Raw genomic sequence first — 22,336 nt, 5'->3', positions numbered from 1 at the left:
AATGTGCTAAATGTAAGAGAATTAATGTAGGTTGCTCTTGATAAGTGTGTCTATTAAATGACTCAAATTTAAATGGTGTCAGGGAAACTGAAACTCTCTTTACAATGTTCCTGGTTGCAGCATTATGAAATGTTAAGCATGCACATTGGGTATGCCAGGAATGAGAGGTCCTGGAGATGGAACCAATCCTGGTGAAGTTACAGAGATCGGACTGCAAATTCCCAGTCCTGCAAATAGTGGAGATCAGAGCAGCATTATTTGACCTACATTTCACGTAGGCACTGTACAGAGAATGTTAGCCTGCACACCATAAACACTGTTTATACAGATACTCTTTCCTTTCTTGGTGAAGATAAAACACTTGAGGAGCTTGTTCAACCTGCTTTGTCAATTCCGTGCAATAGACTAACAAACTTATATTAATGTAATTTAGTGCACATAAAATATTGTGTAATGTAAATTTCTGGTCCCTTTATGTGCATACAGTTCTAGCTTCGTACATAACAAATAATCGAATCTGTTCATTTGATTACCAGTTCTACAGTGTTTACACCAGGACTAGATGATGACCAGGTCTTTCTCCTCTGTATCTGACATTTTTTATTTTCTTGGTTTTCCTGTTGAAGGTGCTCTAGACGAGGATGTGGTGGTGATTGAGGCGACCCCTGCAACCGCTGTCCCAGCTAGCGAAGAGATCAATGTCACCTCCACTGACAGTGAGGTCGAGATTGTCACTGTCGGTGATGGCTTCAGGTGAGCACCGTCACGTCGCCTCTATGCGGACATCGACACTGTACAGTGATAATTAATCACAGTGGAATATCAGATAATGTGAGGTGTTAAAGGATATTGATTGGCAGTGTTTTTCTAATAGGAGTAAACACTGTAAAAGCAATCTAAATTGCGCCAGCTTTCATAAAATGTCTTAAGAGCAGCCTGGCAGTATTGGTTGCTTTGGTGATCATTTTGATAAGTACATCTAGTAGTGTATGCTTCTCATCCCAATCCTGAGTGTCAGAACATTTACTTCCACTTGAACATTGGGTTGGGCTATTTTTCAGTTACCTCAGAAATGCCGTATTGGCTATGAGTTTTGTTTCCATGACCCTTCTTTCACTCTTATCCCTAGTCAGTGAACTTCAGGTTCAGCTTAAGGTTCTTCCTGGGTGCGTTTAAGATCTTGAGAGCCTGGAAAGTGTGGTTTAATTTTTGTGGCTGGTTCTTTGATATTACTTCTTAAACACAAGAAGTTGCATTTTAAGTGCTTTTGACCAAATTCATTATGTTAGAAAATACATCATTTTCTGACAATGTCCTCAAGTAAATTGTTTTCAGTGTGGGCAGAAAGGACTCTGTACCAAATTTCTAAACTTTGTCAAACTGGTGAGTAGTGTGAGTTATTCCACCACCATCTGGTGTTTTCATGCCAGATCTCTATTGCAAGACTCATGATAAAATATGGAGTTAATGGTGTCTAAGATTGTATGTAACGGACAGAGAACAATCCTACTTCCCGCCTTTATTTCATATTGGGGGACAGCTTTCTTTTCCTCAAGTGTGTTATCCTTTGACACCGCTTTGATAGTGTTGATATAATTTATTGGACCTTTTCCAATAGTGCCAGTTTGAGAGTTCTTTGCTACTGATGCTAACTACACAGCTATGACACTGCTTTCTGTTGTCTGTTGTCTCCCCCGTCTTCCTCTCTCTGCATCCCCCCTCCTTCACTTTAATTATTATTGAGGTGCCTTAGTCCATGGTGCTGAAAATCATTTCCACCAGATTGATTTCATTATCCCACCCTCTGTTGCCAGAAATAGCAAGCCCTGTGAATTTTACTCCTGCCAGCAAAGTCACTGTCAACCCAAATGAATTGCTCTATGTTTGGGGTATGCAATGTCTCTCATGCTTCAGGAATCAAATGGTCAGGTTCTATTACTGTAGCAACATAGAAATTGTATGGAGTAGGTTCCAGATGATATTATAGTAAATAAAATATGGTCAATTCTTTTACGGTCAGTCTTTTATTTCAATTGACAATTTCATTTCAATTGGAATTTCCTTCAGTCCACAAGAACAAACATTTGAATCACATTTAAAAAAATAAAAATAAAAGATGATTAATGTCAATGTAATTGAAACGGTATGTGTTTAATGTGTATTAATATGTAGCTTCCTGTTGAAGTGTTGGTCCAATTAATGAGACATTCCTTGGTGATGATTCATTTGGATTGTTTAAAATCGGTTTAAATGTAATTATACTTCCTTCAATCCAAATTCAATTAAAACGTTGTTTCTTGTGGAGCTGGGAATATTCACATTTATTGTTTGAATATTGAACCAAACGTTAATCTTTGTTCCCATTCAAGGTCAGAACCTTGTTTTAACACACACTTTATATATATTTTGTATATACTTCAGACAGTTGATGCTTTTTTTGAAAATTGGGAAAACAGCCTTTGCTGAAACAGTAGTGGGCCGGTTTCAAACCCATGGTACAGCAGTAAATCAGTAGCAGAGGCTGCAGCTTAGACTGCTGAACCACCCTAGGTCACTACCTTTTTCAATAGTGTTGTTTCTATGGACACTTTCACAAGAAGCAAAGTAGCTTTAGACACAGACTCATCTAACCGGAATATATTTCAGATATCTGCATGCTACGAACCAGAAGATGTGGGAACAGGAGTGTCTGGTTTATGCAGCTGTTCCGGGATCATGACCTTATTAAACAAATTCTGGGCTCATAGACGGAATATGTAATTGAAAAGTACACATTTTGGGGAAATGCATGCCAGTTCATTGTAAATAGAAAAAAGGGAAGTATCTCATGGTATCTCGATTGCATTCCGACCCTTTATTCACTCCTTTGTAGAAGTGCTTTTGGCACTCATCAAAGCTTCAAGTTTTCTTAGGTATTCCTCTGTCAGCTTTGCACACCTGGATTTGGGCAACATTTTATGAATAAAGCATACTTCTTCCAAAACAGAGTTCAGTTTTCCTCCCTGTTTGCTTAAGCCATGCCTTCAATGAGCATGTGGGGTGAGGTTTCTGGAAATGTAACATCCAATTGAAATCTTAGCATATGCAGTGAGTTCTCTATTCAAAGCCAGCTCTCTATTTTTGTATTCCAATTGTTTCCAAACCTCCAGGGATGCATGGTGCGATTTGGAGGTATGGCCTTGCAAGAATACATTGATGTTAACGTAAGAGGGTTATGTCATTCCGCTTGCACATAGATTGGTGGATGCGTGTTAGTGTATTGTTGGCTAAATCACAAATGTACCTTGTGTAATCGTGGTCTACTCCTCACTGATCCATAGAATAGCCTGCTAGCATTGCTAGCCTTAAACTTCATTATGTTAAACCCTGTCATTAGGTTTTCAGGAAGACAATAAGCCAAACAGCCTCCGATTTGCAGGCTAGCAGTGTGCACAACTCTTCCATGTCATGGAGTGTTCTGTGTGGACAGGCCCATAGAGCCTCAGGACAGAAGGTTCTAGAAGTCTGTCTCTCTGCCCTGACCTGTCATGTGGTATCATTCATTTTAGCCCCCTCATTCTAAATACAACAATTAGATTCTGATGATACTAGATATTGATCTATCTTATAATACATGTGGTCTCTGAGATGTGAACATGTTGTTTTCAAGGGTAGGTTTTTAGATTTAGGGTATTTGTTCAGTATGTAGGGCAGTGTTTTTGGTTTGGTTGTTCCCAGATCGGGGCCCTGGGTGTGAAACCTAAGGTCATTTGATGGGGCTCCCTCTCTCAGGCTCTGACTGTTTATATGTTTCATCTCCAGGCTTCCAGCTCTCTCTCTCTCTATCTCTGTGAGTCTGTGTTAGTGTGCACTTTTTCTGTGGATGTGAACTGTGTGGAATGTGGGTTTGAACCCCTGTAGGAGAACTGAAATTGTCTGGCCTGATTGACTGGAGCTTTTTAGAGGCCCTGTAAACATTCTCTCTTCTCTTTCTCACTCTTCATTCTCTGTCGCTTCATATGTTTCTAGTAGGGATGCACTTATATATCTGCCAGCAAACGGTATCTGCAAATTGCTTTAAACTTACAGGATATATTGGACCAATTGTGCTTTCCAGCGTTCTGGCAAAACCTTAGCCGCCACAACACTGTACACTGTACATGTGAATATAATTTTTTGTTTATAGATAATCTGTCGAGTTACAACACTGTTCTTTGTGGGTATTGAGCTCCTGGTGCTATTGTATTCATCTGCAACTTACAGAGCACACTGGATCCAGCCAATGAACCAAGCACACTATGCCTACCACCCGCACAAACAACTTCAGTGTTTGCATGATAGGGGAAAGGGAAAGAGAGCATGCAGCAACACCCTGTGCAGTATCGTGGCTTACCGGAGTGGATTATTGAACGATTAATGTCCAGCGCACAATACTTTTCACCTGAAAATCTCTTGAAATCCAGGGTTTCTGTTTTTGTTTTCCATTTTTTGTTCACACGCATTGTGCTTTTTAATGTTAGTTTGAGCATAAACTGTAACTGCTCTCAATGACCTGAAATTACTACAGGACTGTCAGATTTTAGCCAGCTAGCGACTGGTGGCAAACAGACGCACAGAAAAATGCTATTGTCTCCAATATCTCTATAACATCCTTTCAGGCATAGCACCACATTTCCCACCTGTGATATTTTGGATTAGTGTAAACTTAGGTGAGATCACAAGATTTTTTTGTAAATTGAGCAGCAATATACAATGTTACTTGATATTAGTATTATTTCTATTTATTTTATATAGAGTAATTACAGAGCATACTTGTTTTGTGTTTCTTGGTGTAAAGAGATTGGGGTTGGCTGAGTGGCTGGCAGATTTTGAATCTACCTGGTACGTTTGCTGGCAAACCAACAAGTTAACTTGATGCCATGTCTCGAAGAATTCATTGCTTTTAAGGCAGCAAATTATGTCAGACCACTTAATACTCTTCAGAAACACAGCGAATTTAACAAATTACTCCTTATCCAAAGACCAACAATGACAGTTGTGAGTTAAATACCTTATTTAATACATTTATATCCAGCATTGTATAATGTACAATTACAGATGGGGACTATGTATTTATCATATAATCTATACATTTTCCATTCATTATTGAACTGATGTTGAAAAGACTGTTATTAAAATATATAGAAAGATACATTTTGTATTATTTGAATTTGGATGTTTTGAAGCATTGTCTGAAGCAACATTGTTTATTAAATTCATGCCCGGGTATGCAGGTACAGAAATGACAAAACACTGGCATTGGCAGATTGTGGTATATGAATATCGGCTATTGGTGTCGGACAGTTTGTATTGCTCTATACCTAGTTACTACAGTGCATATGATGTTCTTCCCTCATTGTGCTGCTCTGTAGCTTCAGTCAGTCAGTGCAAAATTACTTATTTTCAACAAGGAGTTAATAGACAAATTTGACCTGGCATTTTCAGTAATGTGCCGAGAAGAAGGGCCTTCTAAGAAATGGATGAAGGCTGTCTCTTTCTGAGAATAGCTAAATATTTGGAGTGTGATACAGTTGGGTTTACATAAGCATTGCTGTCTCTCCCTCACTATCACAGCCTTCCCCACCCCCATCCCTATCTCTTGCGCTGTTTTTCACTCACTCTCTTTTACTCTCTCGCTCTCTCCCTTAATATCCAGGCTTCCCCCATCTCTCTTAATATCCAGGCTTCCCCACCCCCATCTTTTTCTCTTCCCCTCTATCGCGGTCTTCTACTCTACTCTATCGCTGTCTTCTACTCTACTCTATCGCTGTCTTCTACTCTATCGCTGTCTTCTACTCTCTCTTTATCCTTTCTCATTTCTATCTAAAGGCTTTATTGGAGTGGAACCCATCTGTTTGTGTGGGAAAGTGGAAAATAAGAAAGGTATCATAACAGAAGTAAAAAAAAAAAAATTCTTAGTAAATATGGATGAATGCATTTGAAATGTTATAGTATTAGCTATGTATAATCAGGGCTCCAGGCTAATCTTTTCCACTAGTGAGTCTTTCAGTTGATTGAACCAGCACATAATTCAAAAATAAACCTTATTGCGTCATTAGAATAGAAATGACATATATGGCTTAGTTTTGTTTTTGTACGTATAGATTAATTGATTTATTTCATTCGATTTTATGTTTGGGGTGTTGTCCTTTACATCTATGATTGGGTTAGCATTAGCCTACTTCATACAGCTCTTTATTTTTTGTTAAGAATGCAATCATGGCTAGACTTAATAGAGCTATTGTAAAATGTAATTTTCATGGGTGGTTTTACCTATTATAATCATACATTTATGTTAATGCTTTTTGCAAGCATTAGCTAGATTTCGATCTGTCCAAAAAGGACTAGTGATAGGAAGTTCAAATCTATTTACTGACTGGGCCTTTGAGTTATTCAGTGAAAGTAATTGAGTTAATGTGAGTCACTAACACCCAGATTATGCCGCCACAGGACTTCGTACTGCCGAACGACAAACAGAATCTCATGGAAAGTTACTATTCATAGAGGGATGTCTGTGTCACTATGCAGTGGGACGAGGCAACTTGATCTGTGCTTTAATTGTTTATGTTGGCCAGTGTGACATCAATAAACCAGGCTCATAATGTGTCTTTAACGTACGTTGGATTGAGTGGGAGCCAGTCGTTTTTAAAGAATTGTATCTGATTTGATTTGTCAAAGGCATCTTTTCTTTGGCAAAATGATAGGCCTTCGCGCTCACTTTGCTAGGTTTCCTTGTGCTCACATTGCTCTGTCCTGTCTATTCTGCCTCTTCCTTTGGTAAATTCTCTTTGCTCAGCTAAACGACAGCATGTTGAACGACTGCATACTGTCTAATCCTACCTAGGATTTGTTTTGTGCGGTATCAGAATACTGTTGTTATAGTGACTCCGTCATCGTAAGGAGGGGTGAATGAGAGTGGTTCATACACATGCAGCCACAAATGCACCTACAAATACTCATTTTCATTTTTGATATCTGCACAAGAATTATGAACTTCTTCTGTTTCAAAGGGCAGCATTGTATGTTTTTCTGCAAAAAAAGTCCTTTGTTTTCAAAGCAGAGAGGACCCGTTGGTAGGGAAGAACATGCGTCTCACTTCTCAGCGTCTGTGCAGTCAGTCCTTCGATTGTCCCCATTCCTCCTCTTCCACTGCCTTCCCTTTGTACACCCAGTCTGCAGATCCAGTCCCTGCAGTCAGTCCATCATTACCCCGCCCCCTGTAAGCCCCCGGGCATTTGGCAGAGTTCACTTGGAGATGGAACAACCCTGGGGCTGCCAAGCCCCCTGTTCCCAAAGGGTTCATGTTTACTGTGTTATGTTTTCCCCTCACCTCCACCCCTCAGAGGCCACAGTGGTAAACAGGTATTTACAAAATAATCCCTGGTCTACATTGTGGGTAATTAGGCACTCATTCCTGGTGGGCTAGCCAGCTCCCTGAGCCCCATGGTGGGAGAGAGGAAGTGGGCTTGCCTGCTCCCTGAGCCCCATGGTTGGAGAGAGGAGGTGGGCTAGCCTGCTCCCGGAGCCCCTTGGTGAAGGAGACGAGGAGGTGGGCTAACCTACTCCCTGAGCTCAGTACTGAGCAATGTACCACCCATTGCTCAGTATGCTTCTGTGTGTGTGTTTGCGAATGTGTGCCAGATAAAAGGTGAATGTCTTTTGACATGTCTACAGCACACACCAGAGTGCATCAGGAGGTTGAGATGATATTACCTGTGGCCGCTTTCTTTAGCTTTGCTATGGCCCTCTGGCCCTGTTTACTGCTTTTTCTGTGGGTGAAACGGCTGTTGCCCAGCCTTGTCTCTCCATGACAGGCTGCTTTACGGAAGGCACACTATCCCCTAGGCTCATCCCTTACCTCCCCATTCTTCCTGCTTTACGGCAAACTGCTACTCCCTTGACTCCCACATAACACATAGAAATTCAACGAGAGACAAGGAAGGCAGGAAGAATGAGTGAAAGGGAGGCGTAGAGATGGAAAGAGGCAGCAGAAAGGGGAGAGGGGGGGGGGAGAGGGGGAAAGAGCGGAATGGATAGCATAGAGATGGGGACGGTGCTCTGCGACTGCAGCTGAGAGAAAAAATGCTTTGCCTGAGTTATCAGAGCGGAGATAATAAGGTCTCTGTACCTGGTTTTATATACTCTATTCATGTATCACAGTTTTTTTTTTTCTCACATGATTTCTTAAAATGAGTCTCCTCTCCAAAAATGTATTTGATTACATGATTTTGGGTTCTTTAAAGAAAGAACATTGGCGTTTAAGTTATGAAAAAAAACCTAATAATTCATATGGATTATTGCCAGAAGTCCAAGAATTGCCAGATGTATTTAGTTTTTTTAAACAATCTACATGTTTTTTAGGAACTGTTCATATTTACATCAGGGTAGAGGCGCTGAGCTCAAAGTTCAAATAATGACCACTGAAGTCGCTAATGTCAAAGTGCAACCAATCGGGCTACCACTGAGACAAGACTTCACTGAAGGGTATACCAGGACCTTGCTAAGGCACATGGTTGGGGAAGGTTGGCACTCATGGGGCTGCCAAGTAATAAATATAACAGCCATCAAATTTGAAGTTATAGATTTATTTTCGTTCCTAGCCATGATAGTTATTCAATGAGGGCTGGTATAGTTCCTAGCTAATATCAGTTAATGCCTTTCTTGTGCTTTGCCCTATCATTTGTGTTTTGACTGGAGTAGGAACTGGGGAGAGTACTGTAGGTGAGTGGGCAATGGGGCTTGGGTGAAGAATAATGTGTAAATTTGCCTGTTCCTTAGCTTGGTATTATTTATGTTTGATAATGTAGATATCTATGATATTTGAGAATTTTTGAAATTCGCCCTCAAACCTTTTTCCCATTATGCTGATTTTCATCAGATTTTAACTTAAGTTGCCACAAGCAAAACCAAGAAACAAAAACAACATCCCTAACGTTTTCCAGGTTGGCAGGTCTACTGTGTAGTTGCCGTCAAATTAGTGTGATAGGTCTCATTTACTTTAGTCAATCTGATTGTATGTGTTGGATGTTGAACATGTTTTGGTGTTTGTTATTGGGTGTGTGGGAAACATGTCAGTTTCTCCAAGGTGTACACAGCTGAATGGGTGGGTGTGGATGTGTGGGTGTCTTTTTGAGTTAACTGCATCGCCTGCCTTCATGTCAGCTGGCTCTTATTTACATTCCAGCCGTGCTTTCCAGCAGCTCCCAAAGTGAGCTTTATTTCTGTTCCCTGTACAGAAACACTAGAGCAGACTGGTCCTGTCCCCTGCCTCCTTGTGACAACCCTTTTTATTTTATTTCCTCATTACTACATGATAAAATTATACAAAATGTTCAGTTTTTCATGTTTATTTCCAGGACCAATCTGGCTTGGATAAACACAAGATTTGCTTAGAAGACAAATGGGCCAACTTTAATTGTTTGTTTTAAGCTTTTGAGTTTTGTCATCTGAGGTACTTTGGACTGGATTTCATCTACCACTAACCTCCAGTATCATAGAACTGTTAATGTTCTAGCACCATAGTCCTGGCCCAGGACAAAATGATTAGGCCCGTAGACTGAAGCCTGCTTTAATTTGGTTGTTTGATCCCATCTCCTTCCCGTCTAACTGACCGTGTTTGTGTCCACAGGCCTCGATCTGTCGGGGGGCATGGCAGGATGCACTGGGGCCCCAGCTGCTCTCAGAACCGGCCCCAAGAGTTGCGTGGCCGCCACCGTCTCTCCACAGTCATCCAGCCGCTGCGGCAGAGCGCTGGTGAGGTGGTGGACCTCACCGTGGACGAGGACGGTGAGCATTGGGATGGGCCTGAATATAAGGTCCTAGACTTTAGTGTGATTGGCCCACTGTCCATCTTACTGCCTTCTGTGGAAATGACAATGATTCTCTCTGAAATAAAAAGGCAAAGTCTTTTTCTCTCTGACCAACCTACAAAGACAATCTCTTTATTGAGGAACAGCTTCTTCGTAGATGCAGCATACAATATCGGGCCTGCCAGCACTGCATATGAATGTGGGCGTCCAATCCTAGGATTTAGATGAGTTTAATGCTTTGTTAGATGATCCAGCTCAACACAGCATTGGGGGTTGGAAAATATTTCATGTCAAATTAAATACTCTAATTTACACACTGTTTAATGGGATTAGCTGGCTAGCCTCCTCTATGCATATCTCTGCACACTTTGGGGAGAAAGGGTGTCGCCAACCTGAATAACAGTTGTCCTGTCTTCACAATTCCATTTAAATCTTCTCGTTACAGAGTACTTCATATGACATTAATGTTTAATCTATATTTTCATAAAATGGAATATTAATAGGGACTGTGCCCCTAGGGGAGATGAGACTGTCATTGGTTGGCCTTTATACATCAAGCCAGTGTGTTTCAGATTCATGCGGTTTCCTACTGTAAAGTCTGTTCTGTTTGTGCCATTATGGAACATGACAGTAGTAATGCCTGCCACTGCAGCAATGGCCAAATTCAAGCTCTTTATTGGAAAAATGTAAGCGGTAGGTCCAATGATTGACAATTATTAATGCTTAATGTGGCACTAACTGGATTTAATGGCAGTAGACCCGACACCAGATTACTATAGCCTGCAATTAGTGAGTGAAAGGTCCATGTAAGATCAGCGCACCTCTGAAAAGAAAAAGATGTGTACATCTGTTCATCCCCACCATATACATACATTTGTTCATCCCCACCATATACGTACATTTGTTCATCCCCACCATATACGTACATCTGTTCATCCCCACCATATACGTACATCTGTTCATCCCCACCATATACGTACATCTGTTCATCCCCACCATATACGTACATCTGTTCATCCCCACCATATACGTACATCTGTTCATCCCCACCATATACGTACATCTGTTCATCCCCACCATATACGTACATCTGTTCATCCCCACCATATACGTACATCTCTTCATCCCCACCATATACGAACATCTCTTCATCCCCACCATATACGTACATCTGTTCATCCCGACCATATACGTACATCTGTTCATCCCCACCATATACGTACATCTCTTCATCCCCACCATATACGTACATCTCTTCATCCCCACCATATACGAACATCTCTTCATCCCCACCATATACACGTACATCTCTTCATCCCCACCATATACACGTACATGTCTTCACCCCCACCATATACGTACATGTCTTCATCCCCACCATATACGTACATGTCTTCATCCCCACCATATACGTACATGTCTTCATCCCCACCATATACGTACATCTGTTCATCCCCACCATATACGTACATGTCTTCATCCCCACCATATACGTACATGTCTTCATCCCCACCATATACGTACATGTCTTCATCCCCACCATATACGTACAGGTCTTCATCCCCACCATATACGTACAGGTCTTCATCCCCACCATATACGTACAGGTCTTCATCCCCACCATATACGTACAGGTCTTCATCCCCACCATATACGTACAGGTCTTCATCCCCACCATATACGTACAGGTCTTCATCCCCACCATATACGTACAGGTCTTCATCCCCACCATATACGTACAGGTCTTCATCCCCACCATATACGTACAGGTCTTCATCCCCACCATATACGTACAGGTCTTCATCCCCACCATATACGTACAGGTCTTCATCCCCACCATATACGTACAGGTCTTCATCCCCACCATATACGTACAGGTCTTCATCCCCACCATATACGTACAGGTCTTCATCCCCACCATATACGTACAGGTCTTCATCCCCACCATATACGTACAGGTCTTCATCCCCACCATATACGTACAGGTCTTCATCCCCACCATATACGTACAGGTCTTCATCCCCACCATATACACGTGCATCTCTTCATCCCCACCATATACACGTGCATCTCTTCATCCCCACCATATACACGTGCATCTCTTCATCCCCACCATATACACGTGCATCTCTTCATCCCCACCATATACACGTGCATCTCTTCATCCCCACCATATACACGTGCATCTCTTCATCCCCACCATATACACGTGCATCTCTTCATCCCCACCATATACACGTGCATCTCTTCATCCCCACCATATACACGTGCATCTCTTCATCCCCACCATATACACGTGCATCTCTTCATCCCCACCATATACACGTACATCTCTTCATCCCCACCATATACACGTACATCTCTTCATCCCCACCATATACACGTACATCTCTTCATCCCCACCATATACACGTACATCTCTTCATCCCCACCATATACACGTACATCTCTTCATCCCCACCATATACACGTACATCTCTTCATCCCCACCATATATACGTACATCTCTTCATCCCCACCATATATACGTAGTCATGGCCAAAAGTACTGGCACTCACTCACTTCACAATGCACTTTTCCTTCTGTAAAACTTTTGAAATCTATGTATCCACATACAGATTTCTTTATTGAGTTGCACATATAAGTCACCTGAGCTCACTCACACTGAGTTGAAAGTTAAAGCACATATTTTAGTAGAATAGAGCTCCTCGGGTCTGCATCGTCACATGCACAAATACAGACAATGAATACATGTCACAGCCAAGTGTATAATCGGTGTCTGATCATTCTACACACGTCATTACACTTGCTGATCCAATCGTCGGTACACAGAGAGAGCCAGAAAATCACTTGTGACCTAAAGCCAGCACTTACATGAGGAAGACTCCTCTGATCTGTCTGGAATCAACCCTGAGGCCAGAACAGTGGTCAGCCTGAATCACTGAAGGTCAGCCACTAACACTAGAATATATCAACTTTACAGTCCTACTGGTCAATACTAATACATATATCTCTGTCTCTTATTCTACATTAGCATTACATTTCATGTGTATTGTCCTTTCATGGGTGATGTGATAAGAACTTCCTAATGTCAGAAGTTTAAAATGTATGTTAACAGTTTGCTGTTGAGCAAAACCAAAACATCTGAATAATTGACTAAATCTTAGCTTATGCCATATTAAAATCCCTAAAATGGTCCAGACTATAATTTTGAAACCTTTCAGAAGTAATTAGAAATAATTAGATTTTAAGACAGTGATGTATGAAAATTACACATACAGGCCATTCGAATAGAGAAAATGACGCGTTCTCCTGTTTTGTGCCACTGTTTTTACCACAATGAGCATGGCGAAAAGAAAGAGCCTGAGAATTGTCTGAGGTCAAACACCACATTGTAGCTCAGCATTGGCCATCTCAAGGCTACAATGCTTCTGTTTCCACCATATGTAATGTTATCTGGCCGTATAAGGCCCATGCCACTGTACCCAACTTCCCTGGATGTGGCTGTAAGAGATTTTGATGGAAGATCGCAGCGCTGTCACACCTTCAGTCTGGACCATCCGTCACCAGCTCAATGAAAGAGGAGACCCAGGAGGTCCTTACTGCTTAGATATAAGAGAGCCTGCAATTGGCCAAAACACACCTGAACATACATAACACAATCTCTTATGGAGAAATGTGACAATTTCACAGCTTTTTGGCAAAAGCACACAATCTTTACAGGAGAGAAAATGTAGCCTTCAAAGGAATAAACACTTTCCCCACAGTCAAACATGGAGGAGCTTCAGTGAGGTTTTGGAACCTTTGGCGCTGGGTGCGTTCAATGTGTGTATGGCATCATGAAACCTAGAGAAAACCAAGACATTTTGGAATGCAATGCAGAACCACAACCGCAATGTGTCACAAAGCTCGGTCTCTGTGGAAGGTGTTGGGTCATCCAGTAGAACAATGATCCCAAAACCTCAAAAAGCACCAGGGCATGGTTTATGACAAAAATGCTAGAATGTTCTGATGAGGCCAGCAGATTAGTCCTATTGAAAACCTCTGGTGAGATCTGAAAACATCGGCTTGGTGGAACCCTTCCTAGTTGTTAGAACTGGAGCAGTATGCACAATAATAGTGGACCAAACTGCCAGGACAGAGGTGCAGGAAGCTCATCCATGGATTTAGGAAGTGCTTGATTGTACTTATTTGTAAGTCTTCTTGGGTGTACATTTTGTAAATGCCAATTCTGTTTATTTTCTGATTTAAAAGGATATGTTAGGTTCTGAATCAAAAACTGTTCAGTCATTAAAACAGTGAAATAAAGAATTTTGGAGCACATATCCTTTAGTCAATAAAAAAAATGGAAACGTGTGAGTTACTTGATGAAAGTGATAGGGTCCCAATACTTTAAGCCTCAATTGTACATTGTTCTCATCAGTTATATAGTACAGTGCACATGTTCCTGACAGTCCCAAGCTATTGCATGTGTTGACTGATTGTATTTGTATTGGCCTTTGCTTGTATTGCATTGGTTTTCCTACACTAATTTACCCTCTTTAACTGGAGGCGTTAGGAAACCAGACCAAAGCATTCATGTGACTTAGAGCAGAACACGAAAACTGTGTGATATATAGCATTAGCATTTATTTGGAGGAGGAGAAATTAATTTGAGTTTGAATAACAGATGGAAGACATGCTCCAGAATGCTAATGAAGCATCTCTCTGACTGCCAAGCCACTGTAGCCAGTGGTAACATATGCAACACAGATGACAGATAGGAGGACCTAAGGAATTCCATCCTATTTACTCTGGTCATCTGTCTCTTCCTCAGATCTCTCTGTAGTGCCAACCACCTCTGACAGCTTTCACCCGCAGACTGTCAGCTCGTCCTCTTCATTCTCCCATCATGCCTCTACCTCAGAGCCCCACGATGCCCCAGGACCCTCCACTAGCTGCCCCGGTCCTGGCCCAGTCCCTGACAGCACCCTGGCACAGGGGCCTAGTGGCAGTGCGGGCACAATCACAGAGGGTAAGCCGGACCAGATACTATATGAACAGCCATGAATGAATTGACCTACTGTGCCTTAAAAAGTCATTTCCAATCTATGAGTAATGATTGAAGCTTAAAGGTGTTATCCATCTCCCTGTGTCAGACGAGAGCAGAAGAGGCCCGTCCAGCGTTTCAGGAGAAAGTGGTGGCACGGCCATGCCAAGGTTACCCTCCTGCTGCCCCCAGCACTCCCCCTGCGGGGGCCCCTCCCCTGGTCACATGACCCTGGGCCACTCCCACTCCAGCTGCCTCCAGGCCCAGCCCTCCCAGCAGCCGACCTCCCAGCCGAACAGTCACGGCCACGCCCACCACTTCCACCATCACCATCACCACACACCCCAGCACCCGCCCCCACCCACTCTGCCTTTCTCTGAGCCCAGCTGCCCCCTAGAAAGGCCCACAGCCCTGCCTGCACCCTGTGGAGGGGGAGGTGTCAGCAGCTCCAGCCAGTACCATGACCAGGTAGGCCTGAGGGTCTCAGCCCCTTGTATTTTACACTGCAGCATTGATGGAGATTTGGCTTTTACTTCATGTTTTGGTTTCCCCAGTAAATTAGCTTGACCAGCACAGAGAATGTATGCACTCTTTGAACAGTTATATTTTATAAATAGCCTTCTTGTAAAAGATTAAAGAGTAATTTAACTATGAAAACATTAAAAGTATTTGATCGCATTCCTTTTTTTTTGTTTAAATGTTTAAAAAGTAGGCTAGGGATGCTTGAGAGATTAATAGGTTTTCTTTTCCTCCCATGGAAGCTAGAGACCATTTAGAAATAATTCAGAAGCCTGCACATACCCCATGGTTTTAAATATGCAAGTCATGTTCTTCCTGGCAGATGGCAGGAGATTGAGACCATATGCAATAGTTGGGAATCTTCAAGGGCGCCTTCACATTCTAATATGTCTTTGACTGAAGATACATCCGACTTTGTGTATCTTCACAAATGGAGGCACTGACATCTGCCCGAGCCATGGACCCATCCAGCTACATTCATTTGGACTGAAAAGGATATAACAGGGCAGAACAACATTTTGAACGTGTACATACAAATAACGACTTTCCGATGAAGTTTCTGGTAGCCTCCGTTGAAGTCAAATTCACGACTGAATAATTCAAATTCTACTAATTGTTGGGAGCTGCTGCGTTTTATTTTTCCCCATCAAAGGGGGGTGGTGTGTATTTAACGCATAATGAGTGGAGTTGGAACAGGGCTGAGAGCGCCGTATCTGCAGGTCAGGTTAGGGGCTCCCTCTATGGACACTGTCTCTCTGTCTGGATGCTCTAGGATTCCTACATAATTAATTCAAGTCATGGGCAAGAATTCAACACTGGCTCTTCAGGTCCCTACCATGAAAAGTAGAAAGTTGTTTACGTCATGTCATTTCATTTCAGGCAAGGCGTGTGTTAGGCATATGTGTAAAGACTGTTCCTAGCTAAGGCTCAGGGAATTGAGGCATATTGGCTGAATAAGGTGAAAGAATCATGTTTTATGTATCAAAGTCTGAGACATGAAAATATTTAATGAGCCAGGACTTCTGTGCTGTTATAAAAAAAGTTGCGTTTTGTTCCAGCTGGACTAAATAGCCCTGTTGTCTAAGTGTTTACTCTTAGTTACATAACTCCATCACTATAGTAATCAAAGTCAATAAAATCATTGTCTGGCTCTACTCAGTTCCCAACAGCCCTGTAACTTTGTTTTCTCTAACCCTCCTCTATCTCTCCTCTCTAACCCTCCTAGATCTCTAACCCTCCTCTATCTCTCCTCTCTAACCCTCCTAGATCTCTAACCCTCCTCTATCTCTCCTCTCTAACCCTCCTAGATCTCTAACCCTCCTCTATCTCTCCTCTCTAACCCTCCTAGATCTCTAACCCTCCTCTATCTCTCCTCTCTAACCCTCCTAGATCTCTAACTCTCCTCTATCTCTCCTCTCTAACCCTCCTCTATCTCTCCTCTCTAACCCTCCTCTATCTCTCCTCTCTAACCCTCCTCTATCTCTCCTCTCTAACCCTCCTCTATCTCTCCTCTCTAACCCTCCTAGATCTCTCCTCTCTAACCCTCCTAGATCTCTCCTCTCTAACCCTCCTAGATCTCTCCTCTCTAACCCTCCTCTATCTCTCCTCTCTAACCCTCCTCGATCTCTCCTCTCTAACCCTCCTCGATCTCTCCTCTCTAACCCTCCTCGATCTCTCCTCTCTAACCCTCCTCGATCTCTCCTCTCTAACCCTCCTAGATCTCTCCTCTCTAACCCTCCTAGATCTCTCCTCTCTAACCCTCCTAGATCTCTCCTCTCTAACCCTCCTAGATCTCTCCTCTCTAACCCTCCTAGATCTCTCCTCTCTAACCCTCCTAGATCTCTCCTCTCTAACCCTCCTAGATCTCTCCTCTCTAACCCTCCTAGATCTCTCCTCTCTAACCCTCCTAGATCTCTCCTCTCTAACCCTCCTAGATCTCTCCTCTCTAACCCTCCTAGATCTCTCCTCTCTAACCCTCCTAGATCTCTCCTCTCTAACCCTCCTAGATCTCTCCTCTCTAACCCTCCTAGATCTCTCCTCTCTAACCCTCCTAGATCTCTCCTCTCTAACCCTCCTAGATCTCTTACCCTCCTCTATCTCTCCTCTCTAACTCTCCTGGATCTCTAACCCTCCTCTATCTCTCCTCTCTAACTCTCCTGGATCTCTAACCCTCCTCTATCTCTCCTTTCCCAGCAGACACTGCCGGTGGACCTGAGCAGCAGTGGTGTGCGGAGTAGTGGGGCTGGTGGTTTACATGGCACTTCAGCCTTTGATCCATGCTGCCCCGGCTCCATGTCCCGGCCCCCTGCCTACAACCCCCAGAATTCAATGGGGCCAGGGCCCAGCCAGCCCAGCCCAGTGGTGGATTCGTTCAGCTCAGCCATGGTGGCCCAGCCACAGCCCCAGCCACAGCTGTCCACCTGCAGGCACTACATGCACCCCTCCTGTGAGTAGTTATTATTTTATTTTGTTAATTTATGTGGTTTGTTTTTTGTCATGTATTTTATTTTTTGATGCTGCAGGAGTAACTATATTATTTCCTTGCAGAACCTGCATACCACTGTCTTGTACACAAGATCCTTTAGGCTGTATAACTGTGTATCAGTGCTTGAAGCGATAAAATTATGCATAGAACGGCACGCTTCAAACCCCGTGTTAATAGTAATTAGGAGAAACACCTGATGTTTATTGTGCTAAGTGCTGCGGATGCACTACCAAACAGGGCCTGTTAATTGCTGATTTTCCTCAGAATAGCTCTATGTAGAAGGGGGGAGAGTGTCTGGGCTCCCTGGTGGGGACATATTTAGAGTGATAATTGGAGCTGGTTGGAGCACCTGCCTGGTTACCTATACTCAGTCATATTAGTCAGCCCTGCTCCTGCCCTCATCCATCTGTGAGTGGAAAGGAGTGACAGACTGACGGAGAGAGGTAGGTGGGTGTGTCTGTCTGGGAACTCGTGGGATATCTGGTCGGCACACAAACCAGCCAGAACCACACCTCCAGTTTCAGAGAATAGTCATTACTGATCACCATCAGGTGTCCTCATTTGGTAGGGTACTTTGTGGAACTGATAGCTGTGTAGAAACATGTATTAAATATGTTAATGTATATCCCAGGAATAATGCCGGTTTTTACGTGTTCTGTTTTGCAAGCATGGAGAGCATGCTAATTTAAGTATTCATACTTTCGTAGAATGTTTGGGAATGACAGAGAAAAGTATTTGTAAAATCTCTAACAACATACTGAAGAATGGAAAAGCTGTAAATAAAAACTTGGCAGTCTAATTTTAGCCTGGACCATAAAACAAACTGGAATGCGATAGCCAATCAGAGCCACTGTAGGTTTATAAGCAAATAAGCCATTTGACCCATGCACTTTATGATTGACTTTGAACTCAACTGTGTTTACAGTGCGACTTTAGATCTTCGGAAGCAATCGAAAAGCCACCAAACATATCTGAATGTTTTTAAATACTGGGTCCTCTAACAGTTGGGAGCAAACCAGTCAAACCTGATCAAACTTCAAACAGCCATGAACAAGTAGACTAACTCCCCCGTTAGTTGTGTTGGTCAACAAGAATAATAACTAGAAAGTATTCGACCGAGTGAGATGAGCTAAAAATGAACAAGGGATCAGTAAATGAGCCGTCTGAAACTCTCAATGTCGCTTCTGTCCCAACCCACCTAACAAAGGCTGCATTTACACAGGCAGCTCAATTCAGGTGTGTAATTTCAAAGTAATTGTCAATTCACAATATTTTTCATAGAAGGCTTAATCATCGCCTGATTTGCCTTTTCCTACCCAGCCATACAGTGGGGCAAAAAAGTATTTAGTCAGCCACCAATTGTGCTGAAAGACCCAGCCACGTTCCATCTTCAATGCCCTTGCTGATGGAAGGAGGTTTTCACTCAAAATCTCACAATACATGGCGCCATTCTTTCCTTTACACGGATCAGTCGTCCTGGTCCCTTTGCAGAACAGCCCCAAAGCATGATGTTTCCACCCCCATGCTTCACAGTAGGTATGGTATTCCATGTCCAGGCCCGTCTAACCTCAGACGGGCCTGGACATGGCCTAAGCAGGGGGACACATCTGGCACTGCAGGATTTGAGTCCCTGGCGGCGTAGTGTGTTACTGATGGTAGCCTTTGTTACTTTGGTCCCAGCTCTCTGCTGGTCATTCACTAGGTTCCCCCGTGTGGTTCTGGGATTTTTGCTTACTTGAGATCATTTTGACCCCCATGGGGTGAGATCTTGCAAGGAGCCCCGGATCGAGGGAGATTATCAGTGGTCTTGTATGTCTTCCATTTTTTTTATAATTGTTCCCACAGTTGATTTCTTCACACCAAGCTGCTTACCTATTGCAGATTCAGTCTTCCCAGCCTGGTGCAGGTGTACAATTTTGTTTCTGGTGTCCTTTGACAGCTGTTTGGTCTTGGCCATAGTGGAGTTTGGAGTATGACTGTTTGAGGTTGTGGACAGGTGTCTTTTATACTGATAAGAAGTTCAAACAGGTGCCATTAATACAGGTAACGAGTGGAGGACAGAGGAGCCTCTTAAAGAAGTTGTTACAGGTCTGTGCGAGCCAGAAATTCAGCCTGTTTGTAGGTGACCAAATACTTATTTTACAGAGGAATTTACCAATAAATTCATAAAACATCCTACAATGTGATTTTCTGGATTTTTTTTCCTCATTTTGTCTCTCATCATTGAAGTGTGCAGACAATGAAAATTACAGGCCTCTCTCTTCTTTTTAAGTGGGAGAACTTTCACAATTGGTGGCTGACTAAATACTTTTTTGCCCCACTGTATATTTTAATTTCAACACAATATTTCACACAACATTATGAGTAGTACGATTTATTTATTGACTACCTTAGTCATCCATCACCATGGGTTAAACCAAAGAGCTTTCGGCTGAAAGGAGATGGATGTTGACTGACATAGATCAGGTTATATAAAAAATTAACAGTTGAAAATACCACTAAATACAGTCAGGTCAATAATCAAAACGAGGAGGCATGTTGCTCCCACGCACGGTGAAAAAGATGGTGACGGAGGCAAAGAAGAATCCAATGATTCAGAACTGCACAGTCTTGTGGAATCATGTGGTAATCAAACTTCAAAATCAAGTATTTGACGCCACCTGCATGTCAACAAGCACTTACTGAGCCCAAACCAGAAGTTGCAGCGCCTGAACTTTGCCAAGGATAATTGGAACTAAAATTGGTAATGTGTGTCGTGGTACGATGGAGGAACATTTTCATTCTTAGCCGTACACACAGATGGAATTTTTGGCAATAAATGGGTGCTGCATACAAGGAAAATGACCTGATACAATAAAATATGGTGGTGTATAATTGATGCTTTGGGGCTGTTTTGCTACTAATGGTCAAGTGGCTTTTGTTAAGATCGATGGCATAATGAATTCCACAAATTGCCTCTGCCAGGAGATTGAGACTTGGCCATGGATGGATCATTCAACAAGACAATTGCGTCAAACATACATCAAAATCAACAGTTTGCGTGATCACTAAATTAATGTTTTACTATGGCCTCAGTCTATGGACTGGAAGCCAATTGAAAACGTACTGGCTGAATGGAACACGGCAGCCCACAAGTGCAAACCTAAGACTATTTGGGATGTGCTGCTTGGAGTAGAGGTGCAAGATGCCTCAAAAAGTATGCACCAACCTTGTCAGTCTTTACCGAAAGAGGCTCAGTGCTGTTATACACTCTAGGGGAGGCTTCCCAAAATATTGATTGTAGGTGTGCCAGTCATTTTGAAACCTATTTTTCAGACAATTATGCTGCTCATTAATACATTTTGTGTTTGAGAAATGATTGTGTTGAACTTAACGTGTACACCATAGTTTGAGCCCAAAATAGGAATTATTATTATTAATCCCTTTTTTGTTTTGTTTTTTTTTGCATTCACTTTTGCTTAATTTCATGGCGGTTGCCAATACTTCTAGAGTTGACTGTATTTGATTAACAGAAAGAGGTAATTAGCCAGCAAAGTTATTACATTTTTTGTCAGCTAACCAAATGACATCAGCATCAAATATGGTGTTGTATAAAGATATGTGAAACTGCTCCTCTAGTAGAAATCCCTGATCCCATTTGTTGGCAATGTCATAGCCATGTTAGTACAGTTCATTGGGTCTATTGGCCATGTCTTACATAGTGTATGGACAGGCCATCATCATAGAAAGGCCATCATAAAAAAAGCACAACATTAGGGAACCCCAACCGATTGTGGTACATGGCTACAGTATATACTTTATGTAATACATTTCTGTTGTGAGTTTTACATTGTACCTTTTCTAACATCTCCATAGATGCTGTCTTTGGAGGAGACAAGTTGTAGATATTCCCCTTCAAGGGGAAGTTTTATGTCCAAATATACAGAATATACCAAAAGTATGTAACATTGTGATTGTTTTGGTTCTACGCAGCAGTTAAAACGCCCTCTCTCTTCCTTCCCCCCCAGATGGACCCCTGGCACGCTCCCTGCACCATCAGCCCTCTAACTCCTGCCCCCACTCCCACGGCAACCCTCCTCTCACTCCCCAGCCCCCTCCGCAGGGCGACTACGTCATCCCTCACCCGGTTCATCCCTTCCACACACCACTGCCTTCCCACCCCTCCGGCCACGCCGTGCCCCCGCCGGCACCTCTGCCCGCCCACCACCTCTCAGGATCCAATGCCCCTCTGCCCCAGCACCTGCCGGCAGACCATCAGGCCCTGCAGCACCACATGCCCGCGCTGGGGACCTCGGTGCAGAGACTGCACCAGCATGAGATGCTGCAGCGGATGGAGGTCCAGAGACGCAGGATGATGCAACACCCTACGTGAGTGGCCCCCGTCCTGACTGGCCCCCCCTGGCGGGACCTGCAAGCAGGGGGATATTGGCGCCCTGTTTTCCCCCCGATTAGGCGGCCGGAAGCTTTGTGTTTTCC

At 42.9% G+C, this 22,336-nt stretch overlaps 1 protein-coding gene across 11 annotated transcripts in view; it reads left to right on the top strand.

Moving 5' to 3' along the window:
- The window catches only part of rnf111 (ring finger protein 111), a 49,925-nt gene that overhangs the window by 23,313 nt on the left and 4,276 nt on the right, over nt 1-22,336 (top strand). For 9 of the 11 annotated variants that reach the window (XM_010880511.5, XM_010880503.5, XM_010880485.5 and 6 more), the window contains 6 exons: nt 627-753; nt 9,647-9,804; nt 14,644-14,841; nt 14,966-15,324; nt 17,569-17,821; nt 21,868-22,228. In XM_010880511.5, coding sequence (XP_010878813.2) covers nt 627-753; nt 9,647-9,804; nt 14,644-14,841; nt 14,966-15,324; nt 17,569-17,821; nt 21,868-22,228 — 1,456 coding nt within the window. The remainder of the gene's footprint in view (nt 1-626; nt 754-9,646; nt 9,805-14,643; nt 14,842-14,965; nt 15,325-17,568; nt 17,822-21,867; nt 22,229-22,336) is intronic. The other 2 variants (XM_010880519.5, XM_010880493.5) reach the window with 1 other exon arrangement.

This window comes from Esox lucius, chromosome 2, assembly GCF_011004845.1.
Source record: "Esox lucius isolate fEsoLuc1 chromosome 2, fEsoLuc1.pri, whole genome shotgun sequence".
NCBI classification, from domain to species: Eukaryota; Metazoa; Chordata; class Actinopteri; order Esociformes; family Esocidae; genus Esox; species Esox lucius.
This window is presented reverse-complemented; position numbering and strand designations above follow the sequence as displayed.